Source organism: Thunnus maccoyii, chromosome 9 (genome assembly GCF_910596095.1).
Source record: "Thunnus maccoyii chromosome 9, fThuMac1.1, whole genome shotgun sequence".
Lineage (NCBI taxonomy): Eukaryota > Metazoa > Chordata > Actinopteri > Scombriformes > Scombridae > Thunnus > Thunnus maccoyii.
The window spans coordinates 9724242-9741252 of record NC_056541.1 but is presented as its reverse complement, the minus strand read 5'-3'; the positions used below and the strand labels follow the sequence as shown (position 1 = coordinate 9741252).

General features: G+C 37.2%; 2 protein-coding genes across 2 annotated transcripts; one reads left to right on the top strand and one right to left on the bottom strand.

The window, feature by feature from the left end:
* Positions 1-5736: 5736 nt before the first annotated feature.
* On the top strand, positions 5737-11223 carry emb (embigin). The gene is made up of 9 exons (XM_042422235.1): positions 5737-6052; positions 6655-6732; positions 7231-7414; positions 7975-8057; positions 8246-8382; positions 9188-9343; positions 10044-10164; positions 10269-10302; positions 10404-11223. Exons 1-9 carry the CDS (start codon positions 5971-5973, stop codon positions 10462-10464), a joined length of 936 nt encoding a protein of 311 aa, XP_042278169.1. The 5' UTR covers positions 5737-5970; the 3' UTR covers positions 10465-11223.
* Positions 11224-11421: 198 nt separating this feature from the next.
* Positions 11422-16278, bottom strand: mrps30 (mitochondrial ribosomal protein S30). The gene is made up of 5 exons (XM_042422234.1): positions 15642-16278; positions 14150-14295; positions 13475-13580; positions 12156-12332; positions 11422-11926 (listed from the first exon to the last, which is right to left on the bottom strand). The coding sequence occupies exons 1-5, from the start codon at positions 16234-16236 to the stop codon at positions 11667-11669; spliced, it is 1284 nt and encodes a 427-aa protein (XP_042278168.1). The 5' UTR covers positions 16237-16278; the 3' UTR covers positions 11422-11666.
* Positions 16279-17011: the final 733 nt, after the last annotated feature.

Below are 17011 nucleotides of genomic sequence, written 5' to 3'. Positions count from 1 at the left end.
TATAACACAAGGTCACAATAAGAATCACAGTCAGGAAGCACACATAACATAACGCGCTGCTCCACGGTCGTAAATTTCTACATGTGACAACGTGGCACGTGCAGAGTTAATCTTCTTAAGTATGAAACCATGAATCATGTGCCAGGATGTCCCAGACAGTGACGGAAGCAGCCGAACCCTGCAGAGCATGAGGTGAAGCCCTAAACTCTTCACATCAGGTCAATTTTATTTAGCCGTGTTCAGGTTTAAGTTTATATGCAGAGATTAAAAACTGAAAACGTCAAACAGCTGAAAACAGCTGCATAATATCCTCTTTGGCTCTGAAAGGGGCTTTTCTTACATTTCAAAAAATAACCCTGGTGATGTCTTTATTCCAGTAAATAAGAAAGGAAGTAAGCTAGACCCAGGTAATTGTAGACCAGTCTTCACTTTATCTGTGTCAAAAATTCTAGAGAAATGGTGCAAGATAAAATAGAGACAAGTAGAAACAAGTAGATGGAGGAAGGTCATGTGGTCGTGTGGTTTTGTTGGATTTACAGAAAGCATTTGACACTGTGGACCATAATAGTTTATTGATTAGAGGTCAAGTTCACAAATTTTCAACAGTTAAGCAACAGTTAGGAGCCCAAATGAACATTGAAACATGTTTTTCTCGCTGTAATCATTCCTCCTGTTCATACTGACCATTAGAAGATCCTTTCATAATGTACTTTAAATGTACGTGATGGGGGGCAAAATCTACAGTCTGTGCAAAAATGTATTTTAAAGTTTATCTAAAGCTAATATGAAGCTTCGTCCCAATGAGTCAAATCAAGTAGATATCTTTCAACTTTAGAGTCTTTTTAGTGCCAAAGTTCCTCTTTTTTGTTACTATACTTCCACCGCAGCTCAACAGGGAAACACAAAGAGGGAATGTGATGCGAAAAAGACTGTAAATGTAGAAGATATCCACTTGATATGACTAACTCAGACTGATTTCGGCCTCCATCACTTACATTGAAAGCACATTTGAAGGGGATTTAATAACCAGTGTGAATAGGAGAAATGATTACAGCAGGAAAAACATGTTTCAATGTTCATTTGGGCTTCTGACTGTTGTTTTAAGACAGATTTGAAAAATTGTGAACCCGTCCTTTAAGTTCAAGGCTGTGAGATTTAATAAGTTAAGTGGTGTCATTAGTGGGACATCATCTGACTTTAAGAACTGTTAAATGTGTCCACGAGGCAGTGTTTTAGGTCCACTTTTGTTTTTATTGTACATTAACGATTTAAAATCAGCCAGTGATAGTGATGTTTTCTGATTATTGTGCTCTACTAGTGTCTCATAAAGATGAAGCGGTAGATAAACTGTCAGTGCAGCTCTCTGGCGTCTGGTTGTCTGATAACAGCTCATGACTCCATCTTGGAAAGACAGAGATTTAATTAATTAATTTTTTTTGTAATTTTAATCCTTGATGATTGCAACCATTTTTAATCTGCATTTTTTTGGATTATCAAATAAATTCAATCAATCCATCAATCAATCAAAGATGTGGGTGTTTTCCAGGCAGGATAAATCTATTGGTTGGATTATGGGAAGTGTAGGATTCAGTGGGGTTTTTTTTATCTTTATGGAGGTGCAATACTTTATTCTTTATTTGGATCCACATTAGCTTCCACACAACAACAGCAACAATAAAACAAACAGCAATTTAAAATCACGTTGATCAATAAAACAAGAAAAAGCAAAACAAGTCAAATATAAAGATCATAAAATAAAAGAAAAAATAAAGAAAGAAGAAAATAAGATAATAAGAAAATATGTGAAATAACTAAATGCAATGCTTAATTTCAAGGGAACCTCTTTGAGAAAGCCTGGAGGAAAAGAGATAAAAAAGGGAATTAACAGCTGAATTCAGTCGACAAATTGACTAATATGTAAAGATTAGTACAAAAAACTGAATGAACACAAACCTACACAGGTAAGAACAATGACACACACATATATATACATAAAGACTTAATCCAGGAAACATGTGAGTGCAGTGAAATATGTGTGTGCATGCCTGTAGATCTGCAACAATCAGAGGATTCATTGATTAGTTGCCAACTATTAAATTAATCTGTATCAATTTTGATAATCGATTAATTGTTTTGAGTCAAATGTGAATATTTTCTGGTTTAGTCTTCTTTGACAATAAACTGAATATCTTTGGGTTGTGGACAAAACAAGACATCTGAGCTCATCTTGGGTTTTGGGAAACACTGATTGACATTTTTCATCATTTTCTGACATTTTATAGACCAAATAACTAATCGATTTATCGAGAAAATAACCGACAGATTAATCAATAATGAAAATAATTGTTAGTTGCAGCTCTACATGCATGTGTGTATATTACTGGACCACGTTTACACTTTTTAGCCTGTGGATCCATGATGCTGTATATCAGGGTGTTTAACTTAGTTTTACTGTAAATATTGCACAAGTTCTGACCAGGACAAAAAGATCAGACCATATAACCCCAATCCTCCAAAACCTTCACTGGCTACCCGTTGTTTTCAGAATTCAGTTCAAAATCCTCCTTTTGGTTTACAAACCACTTGCTGGTCTGGATCCACAGTACATCTCAGACATGCTGTCAGTTTATAACCCAGATCTTTTCAGTCACAAGGTCTCCATGTGCCTAAAGCACTTTCAAAGTCTGCTGAGATGTCATTCAGTATTTATGCACCTAAAGAATGGAGCAGTTTGCCTGCTGATCTTAGACTCGCTCCAACACTGTGTTCAGTTTTTATGCTCCACATATCTGGAACAAACTTGTTGTTGAAATGTGCTATACAAATACACTTGCCTTGCCTTTTAAAAGCAGATTAAAGACCTTCCTTTTCAGTGAAGCGTTTTCTTAAACAAATGCATACTGTATTTGTACAATATGTTTGTTTGTATGCGTGTATGTATGTGATTTTATGCCTATGTATGCATGGATGCTTCTGTTTATTTGCACATTTTTACTCTTTCTTTGAACTGCTTTTGTGTGAGATGGTGCTATGCAAATAAATTTGAATTAAATTGAATTAAAGAACTGAGTTACTCCAGTGGAGGTGACATTACTTTTGTTGAAATACCCTCAAATGAAATTTAAAAAGTGGTTCTTTTAAAGACAACTTTTGCCTTTTTAAAAGTAGAGTAAAATATCAAAAATGTACTTAAAAACAGAATTTCTGGTTTTAATATAAGCTTAGTAAAGCTAAATAATATGAAAGGGTGAATCAATTACAGTAACAGCATTAGTGACTAGAATTGCATTTCCTGTGGAAAATGCATGTGAATGCTGACATCTGTACAACTTTGCAGAATTTGATTTCCATGGTATATAACATTTATGAGATATGGCAGTTAATAAGTAGTATGGTGGTGTTTTACTCATGACCACAGGGTGGGGCTATTGGTGCCATGATTCAGTATGTCGTGTAGATTCTCATAGAGAAGTTGTGCACCAAGTTTCATTTTATTAAAGACAACAGAATTGCAGAAATATCATGTTATAATGTTACTTTACTGAGGGTAGAATTATATCAAATGTTACACATTTGTGTAGTGTAGGTTTATGTACAACATTCCCAAATTTAGTTGCAATCCAACTTAGCATTGAAGAGTTCAGGCCTGTTAAGGGCATCATCCAAACCTTCAAAAGTTTGGCACCCAGTTACAGACAAACAGTAAGTGATACCCAGAAATGAACTCATATGTTTTGTCTGGGGTCATCTAAATATGGTGTTTACCAAGTTTTGTGAAGATTAGATGAAATATGTGTCAACAGAAGCAAAAAATTCTAAATGGTGGAAAATATTTCAAAGCGCCAATGGACATGACCTATATCAGTTGAATCAGCATTGTCCAAGGAACACACTGTTCAAATATTGTTTTGATACGCCTCATAGTTCATGAGTTATGTAAAACATGTAATAATGACCACATGGTGGCGCTATTGTTCCCATGTTTGAATATGTTAAGCATTTCCATGTGGGACACCTGTCCATGTAGTATGAATATTTTAGCACTTTTAGATTTTGAGATACCACCTTGCAAACATTCCTCCCATAGACTTTCTGTCATGAACTCTGCGTTTTTGGACATTTTGTGTTTTGGGATTTTTGGTTTTGTTTGTAGTGTTGCTTGGGTATTTGAGTTGTATTCATGTTTATTCTGTGGCGGTTTATTATGAAAGGTTTTGGGTTTTCTGGGTTTTGGGTTTTTTGCTGTGTTCCCTCCTATGTTCCTGTGTTTGCTTTGCCCGTCTACACACCTGCCCCGTATCATGAATAAACCTTTGAAGAACAATAGTGTGAATGCGTATATTTTGAGAACCTCAGGGCATGCTGACACCTGCTGTTGTTGTTGTACCTGGACCAGTCACAGCTAGTTGCTGCCTTCCTCTTTTCGCCTGGGTAGGGGGGGTATCCTGGACCAGCTGCAGTGAACTGCTGCCTTCCAGGACCCCCCCAAGTACTACTTACCAGATTCAGGGTTGCCATTAATTTACTGCAAAATTAACAGTGTCTTCCTGTTGCTGCTTTTATAAATACAGCATAAAACTGTTATTCTCTACTTTTACAGCAAAATACTGCCAAAAGAATTGCATTGTTTATTAATTTGCACTTTTCACAAGTGACATACTTACAGATTTTTACTGTAAACTGCAAGATGTACGACATACTACTCAACACCCTATTATGTAACAAACCTTGTTACTTGACATAATTACTCATTGACAGTATTTACAACAGTGCTTGACTGAACCAGTAAATATTGAACTGTGTTACTATTGAACATACTGTATGTTTGTCCTTCATATATTTTAAGTTATTTACATCTGTTGTCATTTATCTTTCCTCTTTGGCTCAAGTGGAACATGAGTGTTGAGGTTCCTTGAGCTTCAAAGAAATCTTGGTATGATGTATGCTGAAATAGTGTTGGTGCTTGAATATTTAATTTTATTAGCCATGTTCCCAAGGGTTCCCCCAGCGCTACCACTACAGTGACTGGTTGCCTCATCTGAAGTGGATACTGGTCTTTAACTTGAAAGTTTTTCATAGGGAGGGATTTCAGTTCTTCAGTCGTTGTAGGCGAACATTTTCAGTTTCACCACTATTTTGAAGACCAAATAAATAATATCGCCAATTTTAGTGTCATTTGAAGAATCCCAAGGGAACTTGTTCAAATGTCTTGTTTTGTCCGATCAACAGTCCCAACCCCAAGATATTCAATTCACAGCGATATAACATAGAGAAAAGCAGCAAATCCGCATATTTGAAAAGCTAGAACCAACACATTTTTGGCAGTATGTATGTGTTTGTCTGTATGTGTGTCATTTGCTCCCATTTACTTACATTGTAAAAAGAAAATGTTGAAAAAAGCTTAATATCTTAAAAAGTATAAAAGTTATAATAATAAAAAATAATAGCATAAATGTCCTTAAAGAGCTGAACATATTGATATATGGGTGGATTCTGTACATGTACGGAAGAAAAAGAATAATACAATAACAATATCAATAAAATTGCTTTCAGCAATCACACAATTACTTAGTGTCCACTCCTGGTTGTTTTCAAGGAGGCGAGCAGATCATGTGACCTTCAGCTGCCAGGTCCTCTCACATAACAGAATAGGGCACCTTGTAGAAAGCTACACAGTGTAGCAACATAATAGCACTCAGGCCAGGAATGAATGTAGAAATTTGCCTTAAAGTGCACCGAAACCAACATTTCTGCTTCACAGAAACTCTGCAGCACAGCAAGGAAATAACTGTATGAACCCTGTCTGACTGAATAATGGATGGAGTCAACCACCCACAGGCTGCAGGCTGATATCATGGCTACGTCACTTTATGCAGCTGAGGGAGGACGGGCGGGGTGGACAGACGATGCAGCAGGCAGAACGAAGAGAGAGACCGAGAGAGAGAAACCTGCTGCAGAGAGGACAGACGGATGATAATCATGTCAGCCTCCTGGAAGCAGCTCCTTTTTCAGACCCTCCTGTTTGTCATCTCCTGCAGACACATCAATACAAGTAATTTCTGTTCGGATTTCATTTTGACTGTGTGTGGTTGTTCTGCTTCTGCTTATTTTTTCTACTAAATTATCTGTAATCTTGTAAGAAGTACAAAATGTCACAGGATGTCACACTATCATGTACTGCTGTGCTGTATGTGACCCAGGCTGACTACGGGTCATTGTAGTTTTAATCTTTTTTCCTTTTTACTTTCCTTTTAAAGTATTCTTGTCTTGGTAGAAATTATTTATATCATCATGGGACACTGCAACTCTGGATTAAAACCAAGAGCAATCATTTAGCTTTTATGTGCTGGATTGAATAACCAGATGAAAAAATAATAAAGGCTACAAAAGAAAAGACAGAAAGACAAAAAAAATGTTTTTTTTTGTAGCTGTAACCAACGATATCACATGGATCAGATAACCTAGTCCTAAGCTACTTTGGTTTAATCAATAATCAATCATCTTTTTCTAAAAAATGTAGCCTCCTCTTGTTATTATCACTGTCAGATACAGAGTTACATTTTCATTGTGCAAACATTTTGTGATATCACACAAAGTTTGTGTGTGTTTATATTTATATATATATATATATATATATATTTCTCTTCCTGTCAGAGGAACCTCACCCAACGCCTGTGCCACTTCCTCCCAGCACCCCTCTCCCATCAGTTGTGAAGAGTGTCGTCCTGAAAGGTATAGTCCATCAGTAAATATCTTATATTTGACTGATCACTATATTGTGTTTTCTACCAGCCCTGTTTGATCTTGAGCTGTATATTGCTTTGTTAAAGATTAGTTCCCAAACTTTTTGGCTTGTGGCTGCTTACAAACAATCGGTGTGTATTTGTGTCATATTTCGGATGTCAGTTTCAGTTCCACCCTCTAAATTTCCCCTCAAATAAATAACTGATTAACCCCCAAAGAGCAAAACTGTCCAATATTTCACAAAAGGCAAAGATTAAAGAAAAGTTCTGTAAAATTAATCAAAATATGAATTTATGTATGTTTTCTTCTTTCCTATCCAATCTTAGTATATTATCTAAGTATATTTAGCCGGTAATACTTCTATTCTTTCATTTAAGTAAATGATGAGTACTTTTTCCACCACTGACAATTGTTTTATCAAGTCAAGATGAGTCGTTGTTTCCTTCAGACGCATTCATAATCTGATTTTCCATCGTCTCAACCCAGGTGAGCGTCAGACTGAGACGATTGAGGTATTGAACCCCATCAGTCTAACATTAGAGTGCAACTGGACTGGAAATCACAACACACTGCCAAACATAACCGGGTATTGGAAGAAAGACGGGCAGGAGATTGAGAACAGCCGCGTCACAGTGCAGTTGGAGAACGAGCAGTACAATCTCAAAAAAGAGTAAGTAGTGTGTATTGATTACTCCTTAAGCTTCAGAAAGTCTGTCTTTATAGGTTATAAGTTATGTTAAAGGTTTAAAAAACATGCATGTGTGTATCATGATTTTCAGAAGTATTTATCTAATTGTATTACACATATTTTTCTATGAATAATAAATATAAAATTGTTCAAATGTAAAATCGGAGTAGGTTTAGACTTTTTGTCTCCACTGTTGCATCTAAAAGGAGCTGAACTACTTATAAAACTGGCTTTAATGGCTGCCAGTTCATATCTGCAGTTTAAAAAAAAAACATGTTTCTGAAAGTTTCTCAGATTTCATCAGTGTAACTTTAATTCATCACATAAAGTCTCTTTGATTGGATTTATCTAACCTGATTTTATTTATATTAGATTTAGTTTAAGTGCAATTGGAAGCTTCTACTACTATTTCAGTTCATGTCTAAATCACCTGAACACTTTTTTTTTTTCCAGAATAGTCATGCTTTTATGACAAAAAAATATTTATTTTATACTTTCTAAAAACTTCTACACTGTGTTTGGTGCATATTTTTGATCCACAGGTTCAACATTGCAAATGAAGAAGCCCTCGGAAATTACTCGTGCATATTTGGAAGTGAAGCAAAGACAGAATTTCATTTAGCAGGTACACATCACATCCGTTCATATGAGTTATACATGTGACTGTCTGATATTTCATATTTCTCAGTCAACATTTGTCTTGCTGCTTGCTAATGAATATCAATATTTATACCTAGTAAATCTTTGCAGTTTGCAGTGTGGAGTCATTTCTTTTTTTTTATCATTATGTCGTTCTCCCCTGTTTGCACTCAGCTCCACGGATAGATGATGTGAAGGATAAGCCGATGGTCAGCTATGTGGGGGACACTGCGGTGATTGAGTGTAAAATGAAGAACAAAGATATAAACCCCAACACCTGGCACTGGTTTAGAGGAAATATTACAGAGAAGGTGAGATCAGCAGCGTTCAACACTTGTTTTAAATTAAGATAAATAGAATAAATATTTTGGTCTAATCCCATAAAACACAGGTGGTTGTCTCAGGTGTGAGTGGACGTGTACAGACAGTGTTTGATTGACTTCTCCCTCACTCTTCTGGTAGTTTTGTGACACTTTTTAGGCTGCGACAACTTATTCCTTTCTGTTTTTATGAATGTGTGTAGTTTAGTGACTTCACTTAATCCGAGTATGGAGCTTCAATCAGCCAAAATAACTGGAAAACACATGTGCAGGTGTGCAGCGCTTTTAAATTCAAGAAGCCAAATTTGGCAATTTACTGGGTAAGACATACTGTATATATAAAAACTGAACATCACTTATTTGTTCAGTTATATTGTTGTCATGTCCAAAAATCCTGGATAAATCTCATGTGACATATTGAAATGTTTAAGTACTTTCAGTTAATCAATTAGATATCACCTCCAGACAAATTTTAAGACATACAAACACTCTGCTTTGATTAATAATTTTGTGTTCTTCATGATGGTTTTTCCACAAATAAGTTCAATTACGTTTGTTAAATACTCAAACACAAACTTAAAATTACAAATAACTCCTTCACCCTCAGTAAAAACTCCTGAATCTATGAATATACAAATGTTGTTCATTTCAAAACTTTAACTGTTGGACACAAGATGTCTCCTAGCTGAAACATCAAAGTAACAATAAGCAAAACATTTTTTTTTTGGGATGGGGGGGGTATTATAGGATATGACAGGGTAATAACTAATTTTCTGTGGGGTTGTTTTTGTCCCAGGAGAGGATCAATGTCACTGATGGGCAGTATGGAATCAAAAACGATGTGGGGAAGTCCAGACTGCTGGTGCACAATGTGACGGACGCTGACGCTGTTGTATATCACTGCGGTGCGGTGTTCGGCATCGGCACCACTCTGAGCCACGTGAAACTGAAGGTCAGATGTAGAAAGTACTGTAATGACACAGCTTTGAGGTACTTGTGCTTTTGAGTATTTCTGATTTGCTTCTTCACTACAGTTAAAAGGGTATACAATGTACTTAACCCTTATAATTGTGGTACCTTTCAAGATTTAACCTAAAAAAACAAATAATAAGCTTATAATACAGCACATTGTTGGAGATTAAACCAGTGGTTCTCAACATGTCTTCTTTCTGACTGTTTCAGGTGTCTTTCAGGTTCAGCAAAGAGTGATTTCACCTTAAAACTGCTTAAATTGTTCCATTTAAATCACTGTTTGAGGCTCAAAGACATAAAATTATCAAATATTTCACAAAAAAAGCAATGATTAGTCCACAAAATGTGTGTAGCAGAACTTGTTTTTTCTTATTTTTTTCTCTCATTAATCATCTCATGACTATTCAAGATTTACCTTGTGACCCTTAGGTTGGAAACAACTGGACTAAACTACCCAACAGTATATAAAGTAGCTCAAATGAGTTCATCTTGACCAGCATTGATGCATCAGTATAAACTATTCTATTGATGTCATGTCAATTTTTTTGCAGGAATGAGTACATGTACTAGTAAGGTTTTTAATGCTGGACTTTAGCTTCTAATGGAGTATTTCTACATTGTTATATTGGCACTTTCACCTCAGTAAAAGATCTGAATACTTCCTCCATCATCTTCTAAAGGTCATCACTATTTATGAGCCCCTGAAGCCCTTCATAGCCATCGTGATCGAGGTGATCATCCTGGTCGCTGCCATCCTGCTCTATGAGAAAAGTCGGTCCAAGACGGAGGACAATGCGGCAGGTAAGTGACACAGCAAACTGCACTGATTGTTTGTGTCAATGCATATTTATTAATAGGATGTTGTGCAACAACTTATTTGGGCCTCTTGTCTGTGTGAACCACAGGAAACAGAGTGGACGCCGACCACACTAACGTGCCGTGAGTATTGAGCGATCAGTGCTGATTTCTCTGCAGATATTTTGTTTACCTCGGTTATGCTGCTGTATGTTCATTTATACGCATGTTCATGTCTTTATCAGGACACAGGAAGAAAATAACGGACAAGAGGGAAGTTCTTCAATGAGGCAGCGCAAAGTCTGAAGACCGCAACATATTCTGCTTGTTTTTCAAATGCGAATGATAAGAGCTTAAAAGCAATATCTAATTTATTCAATCAATTATTTAGTCTAAATATTTCCTCCAAAGAAAGTGCAATAACAACTGAATAATCCTTTTTTTTGGGGGGGGGGGGGGGTTGCATATGGCATGTAGCCTCTTTATGAAGCAGTTCTTGCCTAATTGTCTTTTTCAATGGAGAAATATTTCTTAATTTAATCAACAGTGGTGTCATGAAAGCTAAAAGAGAAAAGAGTTCACCTTGTTTTGTTGTTTTTTTTAGCATTGAGGCCTGAATGTTCTCACTTCCTGTGGAGAAAATGTGGTTGGTTTTTCACATCACGATGCCTCGCTATGTCAAAAAGGAAGCGCGTATCCTTCCTTTACAGGCAACAACTTAAACCTCAACTTCTCTTTTGTTGCATTTCGGTTTGTGAGCAGTGCCTTACACTCTAAAAATGAATTTAACCAACCATTCATACTGTGCTTGAAATTACTTTTTGTCACTTTATTAGTTTGTCCTAGAAGTACTGCGTCTGACATGATGTCTACATACTGTCAAACAAGACATATCAACACATGTGTGGATGTTTCTGGATCTTTTTTTCATGTTAATGAATCACAAAGCTCATGTTTTCCCCCCCAATCATGACTTCAAGTGTGTCTTTAATTGTCAACCTGCACTTAAGCTAAATGTCGTCCCTCTGTATAAGTAAACAAGCAGATTAAAACTCCACAAATCACCGTCATCGTGTTTGTTTCTGTCACTGCCTGTAAAAAAAAAAAAATATATATATATATATATATATATATATATATATTAACTTGCATTTTGCACAATTTATGAAACCCTTTGTGGGATATGAAGGCCTCTCTCTGGAGGAGAAACATGTCTTGTAAATGGTCAAATTTTAGTTGTAAACACTGACGAACACACAACAGTTGTGATTTGAAAACCATTATTTTATCTTTGCATAAATACAATCTGGACAACAATAATCAGAGATGCTTGTACAGTCATTTGTTCAGACTCATAAGGTTGTATTACTCTTTGTTTTGAACATTACATTTTATACATTATTCATACAAAAGGTTCTTTCCTTATTTCTGTGCATCTTTCAATGCTTTGGACTCGAGGAAATCTCCTTTCAGACATTTTTTTTGAAGCCGAAACACCTGAAGAGACTCTACGGCTGGTTCATGAGGAACTGCACCAGCAGCTTGACGACGGCGTCGTTCAGGCCCACCACCTCTCCGTCCTGCACGCTGTCGTAGAGTCGCATGCTCTCTGTGCCCCACAGGAGGTTTTTCCTGGGGTTGTCGGCGTCCGTCTCCACGGAGAGAGCGACCGTGTTGAGCTGGTAGCAGAAGAACGAGAAGAACTGTCCGTCTGTGATCACGGCCTGCGACACGAAAGGTCTGGTGACATCCTCGTGGTTCCAGAAACCTAAAAAGAGGGGAGACGGAGGTGTGAGCGGCCTTTAGGATTTGCAAATATATTTAGGAGTTGGTAGGAGTTTAGGAGTTGTTTTTTTTGCCACAAGTGCAACAATGAAAATAAAATAAATAAATCCAGAATAACCTATCACAAAAATATACCATATACTGCATCATCTGCTGCAGTCAGAGACACAGCATCAGTCACATCTTCTCATTCCCTTGACCTGATGACTCACCCTGGTACATGGCCTGAGCTCCCGTCCATGCGAAGAGACTGGCGAGGCCATTGGCTCTGAGGAAGACCTCCACCTGGTCAGACTGCTGCTGTCGGGCCATCCGGTCTCTGTGGTAGCGGTCCGGGACCAGGTGGAACTGAGTGTGACCGTAGCATGCTGGGTCTGGTAGCTTGGCGCCTGGTTGACGTGACCGAGAGGAAAAGATTTGATGTAATCAGAGCACAGCGGAGAGAGGAGGGAGTCATGTTAACGATGTTTAAAATTTAGTTTCAGGGTCAAGAGTTCATCGAATTTTTCATACAAATTAATGTCTTTTGCATTTCTGGTTGATATATTTATATTTAGTTTACTATCATGTATGAAACCGTCTCTACTTCACCTCATATCTCATTGAAATTCATACTGTGTCTTTGTCTGTCCTGCTCCGTGTAGATGTATATAGATTTTATTTTTTTTAATTGTTAACTTAACATATTTACACTCAAATTTACATCTACCTCGGTACTTTTACTTCTATTTATATTCTGATTATCAATATAGTTGCTGATTAATTTTAAGCCAATCAACTAATCGATTAATCGACTAAGCAAGGAAAGATTTTATGTTGCTCCATATGACTCTATTTTAACTTTACGGAAACAGAAAAGCATTTTATTTTGACTATAAAGTAAGAAAACAAAAACATTGTAGTATCAATGTCTGTATCTTTATAGTATGTTGGACCAGTGGCAAAAACACTAAAACAACGTTGGCTTCCAGTAAAACCATCTCTCATGGATCAGACACTGAAAGCTGAACGCTGGCGGCCCCTAGTGACAGCAAGAGGTAACTGAAGGACTGAATAACATCTGTTTATTTATCAACTCTAACTTATTTGTAGTGTTTCATACCTGTCTGTTTAAAGATTATTATACATTTTCTACAGTTTTTGTTCTTATTTTGATTGTAACTCTGCCGTGTATGAAGTGTTTTATCTATTTATCAATTTTAGATTAAGTCAAGATTACAGGTGCAATTTAGCTGCTAAACTAACCCCGGCACTTTGACACCGATGTTGTTTAAATGTCGTTGTTTGTTAATGTGCACTTTCCTCTGTAAATACACAAATAAAGAAAGAAAGAAGAATGAGAAATTCAACTCATGCTACGACATTAAACCAGCACATAACATGCTTATATTTACCAAGCTGGACGGTCTAAACATGATCAGACTGATGTATTTTTTTTTTCAATTAATGCTCTTTTGGCTACTTTAAATATCACATGATCAAGATGAAATCAGACACAGTGAAGGCGTCTGGTCTCTGGCAGCTGTATTACCTGTGAAGATGTTGTTGTCGTACTGTCTTCTGAACAGAGGCATCATGTTGGGAGGCAACGTGACCTCTGGAACTTCAGCTGAGTAGGAGGCCTCCATGGGAGTAAACTGGTAAAGATTAAAGTGACAGAAATAATATTAGAACAAAGAATCATTGTACATTTTCTGTCTCTGATCTAAAAAAATGCATCACAGGCGTCAAGGTCAAGTTTTATAACATCTTGCAACATTTTTTTCTGTTTAAATGATTTGTATCCTGATGTGCAATGATTTGTTTTGAGACTTGCTCCTGTTGTGTGAGTATGTCGTGAGAGAAAACCAGTGACATTCACGGTACAAACTCAGTGTCCACTGATATCCACTAATATAACATGGAGAATTCTGCAACATTAAAGGACAGGTTCACAATTTTTCCAAGTCTTTCGAGTCATTTGAAGGGGATCTTTTAACAGGAGGAATGATTACAGTGAGGAAAACCTCTTTCAGTGTTCATATGGACACCTGACTGTTGTTTTAAGACAGACTTGAAGAACTGTGAACCTATCCTTGAAACATTTTAAAATTTAAAATAAAAAAAGACAATCACAACAAGGAACTGCCAAACTTAAACATGGAGATATGTCTGTTTTGCTCTATTTTCTAACAGATTAACCTCAGGTTTTGAGAGTGATTTCTACCTGTGGCAGCTGTTGAGTTATCCTAATCTGACTGTGCGGGTGGTCGTCAATCTGGAACCTGGTTGGCTCTAGCCGGCCCCTCCTGTGGCCCTTCGGGATGATCCTCTCGCCTCTCCTCCAGTAGAAGTTCACCTGGGGATTCAGATCTGATGGAGAAACAGAAAAGATGCGCAGAGGTCAAATTAGTCTCGTCCTTGGAATAATCATCATGGTGTGGTCATCGAGCTGAGCCAAATATCTCTGTAATACTGCTACTGTGATCTCGATGTAGATACAGTGTTTACTTCTGGTTTATGTAGCATCTTGATGTGTGTCGAGAGTATTAAACATCAACACTTCTTTTGTGGCAATTCATATTCTTGTTCACTTATTCTTTGGACAGATTGTTCTTTATTTAAAGCACAAATGTGCCACTTTTACATTGTATTGCATTTGCACAAAGCTGCTAGTGTTTAAACAGCATTTCAAATTAGAATAATTACAATTTTTTTAAATGGAAAAAAGTGATGTGTAGAAAAAGATAATAGTAAGATAAAGTAAAAGTGCTGTTTTGGTGTATGAGACTCCAAATCTGTTGACACTTTTAAATGAAAACTTAAGACACATCTTTTTAACGTTACTTTCTCCTAAAGTGTTTTTATCTAATGGTTATTTTATCTTGTCTTATCTGGTCTTTTTAACTTAACTCTACTCTATTTCATAGTATTTCCTTGTTTTACTGTTTTATTGCAAATATTATGTTTTGTTGCTTTTATATTTATCACTTTGCATTGTATTGCATGCAATAATTGTTCTATAGAAATAAAGTTTATTATTATTATTATTATTGTCACTTTCCAAAATCAGGTTTTATATCAACACTTGTATCAAAACAAAACCCTAATAATAAACTTAAAATGCTGCTTTTTGTGAAGAAATACAAATTTCAAAACTTTCATTTGAACTGTTCTTGTTAAATTAAATACAGCTGCAAACATAGATTATCTTTGTTATTGATTCATCTGTGAATTATTTTGTAATCATTTAGTCTACGAGAAGATAGTAAAAAAAAATACGGTACGTTGGAATATCTGAGAGAGTCAAGGCGACATGTTCAAATTGATTTGAACAGTCCAAAACAACAAGATATTGAATTTACAACAATATAAAACAAAGACAAGCAGCAAATCCTTTGAGAAGCTGGCACTAGCTAATATTTGGAGGTTTTGATTAATTAAACAATTAACCAAAAAACTGTTGTCATTGACTTTCTGTTGACACACTAAGTGATTCATAAATTTTTTTCTGCACTAGTGAAACAAACTTATGTTTCTATTTGTCTACTAATTGCATCCATTTGCTAAGTACTTGTCATTTTTCTTGTATTAATATCTTCTGCAAACCATTAACCTTCACTCCATCGTGTCACATTACTGATATCAGAGTACGTAGTTACTTTCCACCACTGGCAAATTCACCATGAAGTCAGTTTGGCTCGTGCCAGATCAATTACCTAAACTGGAGAGGAGGAGGAGCGGGTTATGTTTGGCCAGACTGTAGGTGAGTCCGGTCACCAGGTTCCTCAGAAAAGGTCCCACAACCTGCTCCTGCTCTTTGTACAGGAACACTTTGCGTTTCTTTATGTGCCAGTGCTCCTGTAAAATCACTCGGGTCACCAGGGAGCGGATGTCCGCGAACGCCTCATCTTCACTCCCGTGGTCTTCGGCTGACGGCGAGCCCTCTGCCCCCTCAGGCTGCTCCCGGCTCGGTGTAAATTTCTCGGGCAGGCCCGGGATATACGCGGTCTTGGTGAAGTGCTGGTACCATTTGTCTGGGTTGCGAGCGAAAGTCTGAGGGTAAACGACAAATTTCTCCCGTTGGATGCGGGTGATGAGGTTGATCTTCTCCTGCACGGTGGAGGCTCGTATCTTCTGTATCTGCTCTTCAACCTGACGCCGCCGGGCAGATTTGCTTTTAGCCGTGAGAGAAGCGACGATAGGGGGATATGCGGGCTCCTTCGCCGCTGCCTCGGTGTGGACAAGCTTTTGGTTCCTAAACGGAGGCAGGTTTTTGGGGAACAGCAAGGGCAGCCGGGTACGAGCCGCCATGTTTCTCGTGTAGTGTGACTTCTACTTGTTCTTCCTCCGCCGCCGTTGAGACGTGAAAACGATCAGTTTCCCGCCACACCGCCCCCCTGCGGCACGAGACAGTATTACAAAACCGACACGACGCGGATGAAGTTAGCTTCAAATTTGGAGTTAAAGGAAAAGTTAAGGGGAAAGTTAAGGGAAACGTAAATAATGTATATTTAGCGACCGATTCTCCGTGTTCTCACCACTTACACTTGTGAAAAAGTGATCGACAACGTGGCAAAAGCCTTTTTTTCAAATCCAGACCGCATCAGATCCAAAACCACTATACTTAGACTTGTCAAATCTGCACTAGATTACCAAGGAGACTCAAGAGACACATTAAAACACAGTTTCAAATATCAGTAAAAACGCCCTGTTTTCTGTTTAGTCCAGTCTAAGTCTAAATATTATGGTGTTTGATCTGGACCTGTTCTAATGTGCAGAAACTTAGGGGAAAGTTAAGGGAAACATAAATAATGACATTTAACTTCTGATTCTCCTCCTCTCGCTTGTTTTACTTATTTTGTATGTCATAATTCTCCCCTTTCATTCAAACATACCGTTCAAATCACCTCACATCTTCAACAAGTAACTTTTGTTTAACCGAATTACCTTTGCCACCCACACATCACCTTTATTGTAACTACATTGTCTGATGTAGTGATTGTAATCTGTTTTACGGTCCTTTCTTAATGTATGTATGTTCTGACACATCCACCACAGACAACTGTCTTGTAATATGTTCTTATAT

Bases quoted from the DNA above. Each gene is read 5' to 3' on its own strand.
- emb (XM_042422235.1), top strand. From the start codon at position 5,971: ATGATAATCATGTCAGCCTCCTGGAAGCAGCTCCTTTTTCAGACCCTC. The intron at 8,058-8,245 runs GTACACATCACA...GTTTGCACTCAG, and splicing joins GACAGAATTTCATTTAGCAG to CTCCACGGATAGATGATGTG. The intron at 10,303-10,403 runs GTGAGTATTGAG...TGTCTTTATCAG, and splicing joins GCCGACCACACTAACGTGCC to GACACAGGAAGAAAATAACG.
- mrps30 (XM_042422234.1), bottom strand. From the start codon at position 16,236: ATGGCGGCTCGTACCCGGCTGCCCTTGCTGTTCCCCAAAAACCTGCCT. The intron at 14,296-15,641 runs GTAATTGATCTG...TTTCTCCATCAG, and splicing joins CCTCCTCCTCTCCAGTTTAG to ATCTGAATCCCCAGGTGAAC. The intron at 12,333-13,474 runs GTAATACAGCTG...CACGTCAACCAG, and splicing joins CGACAACAACATCTTCACAG to GCGCCAAGCTACCAGACCCA.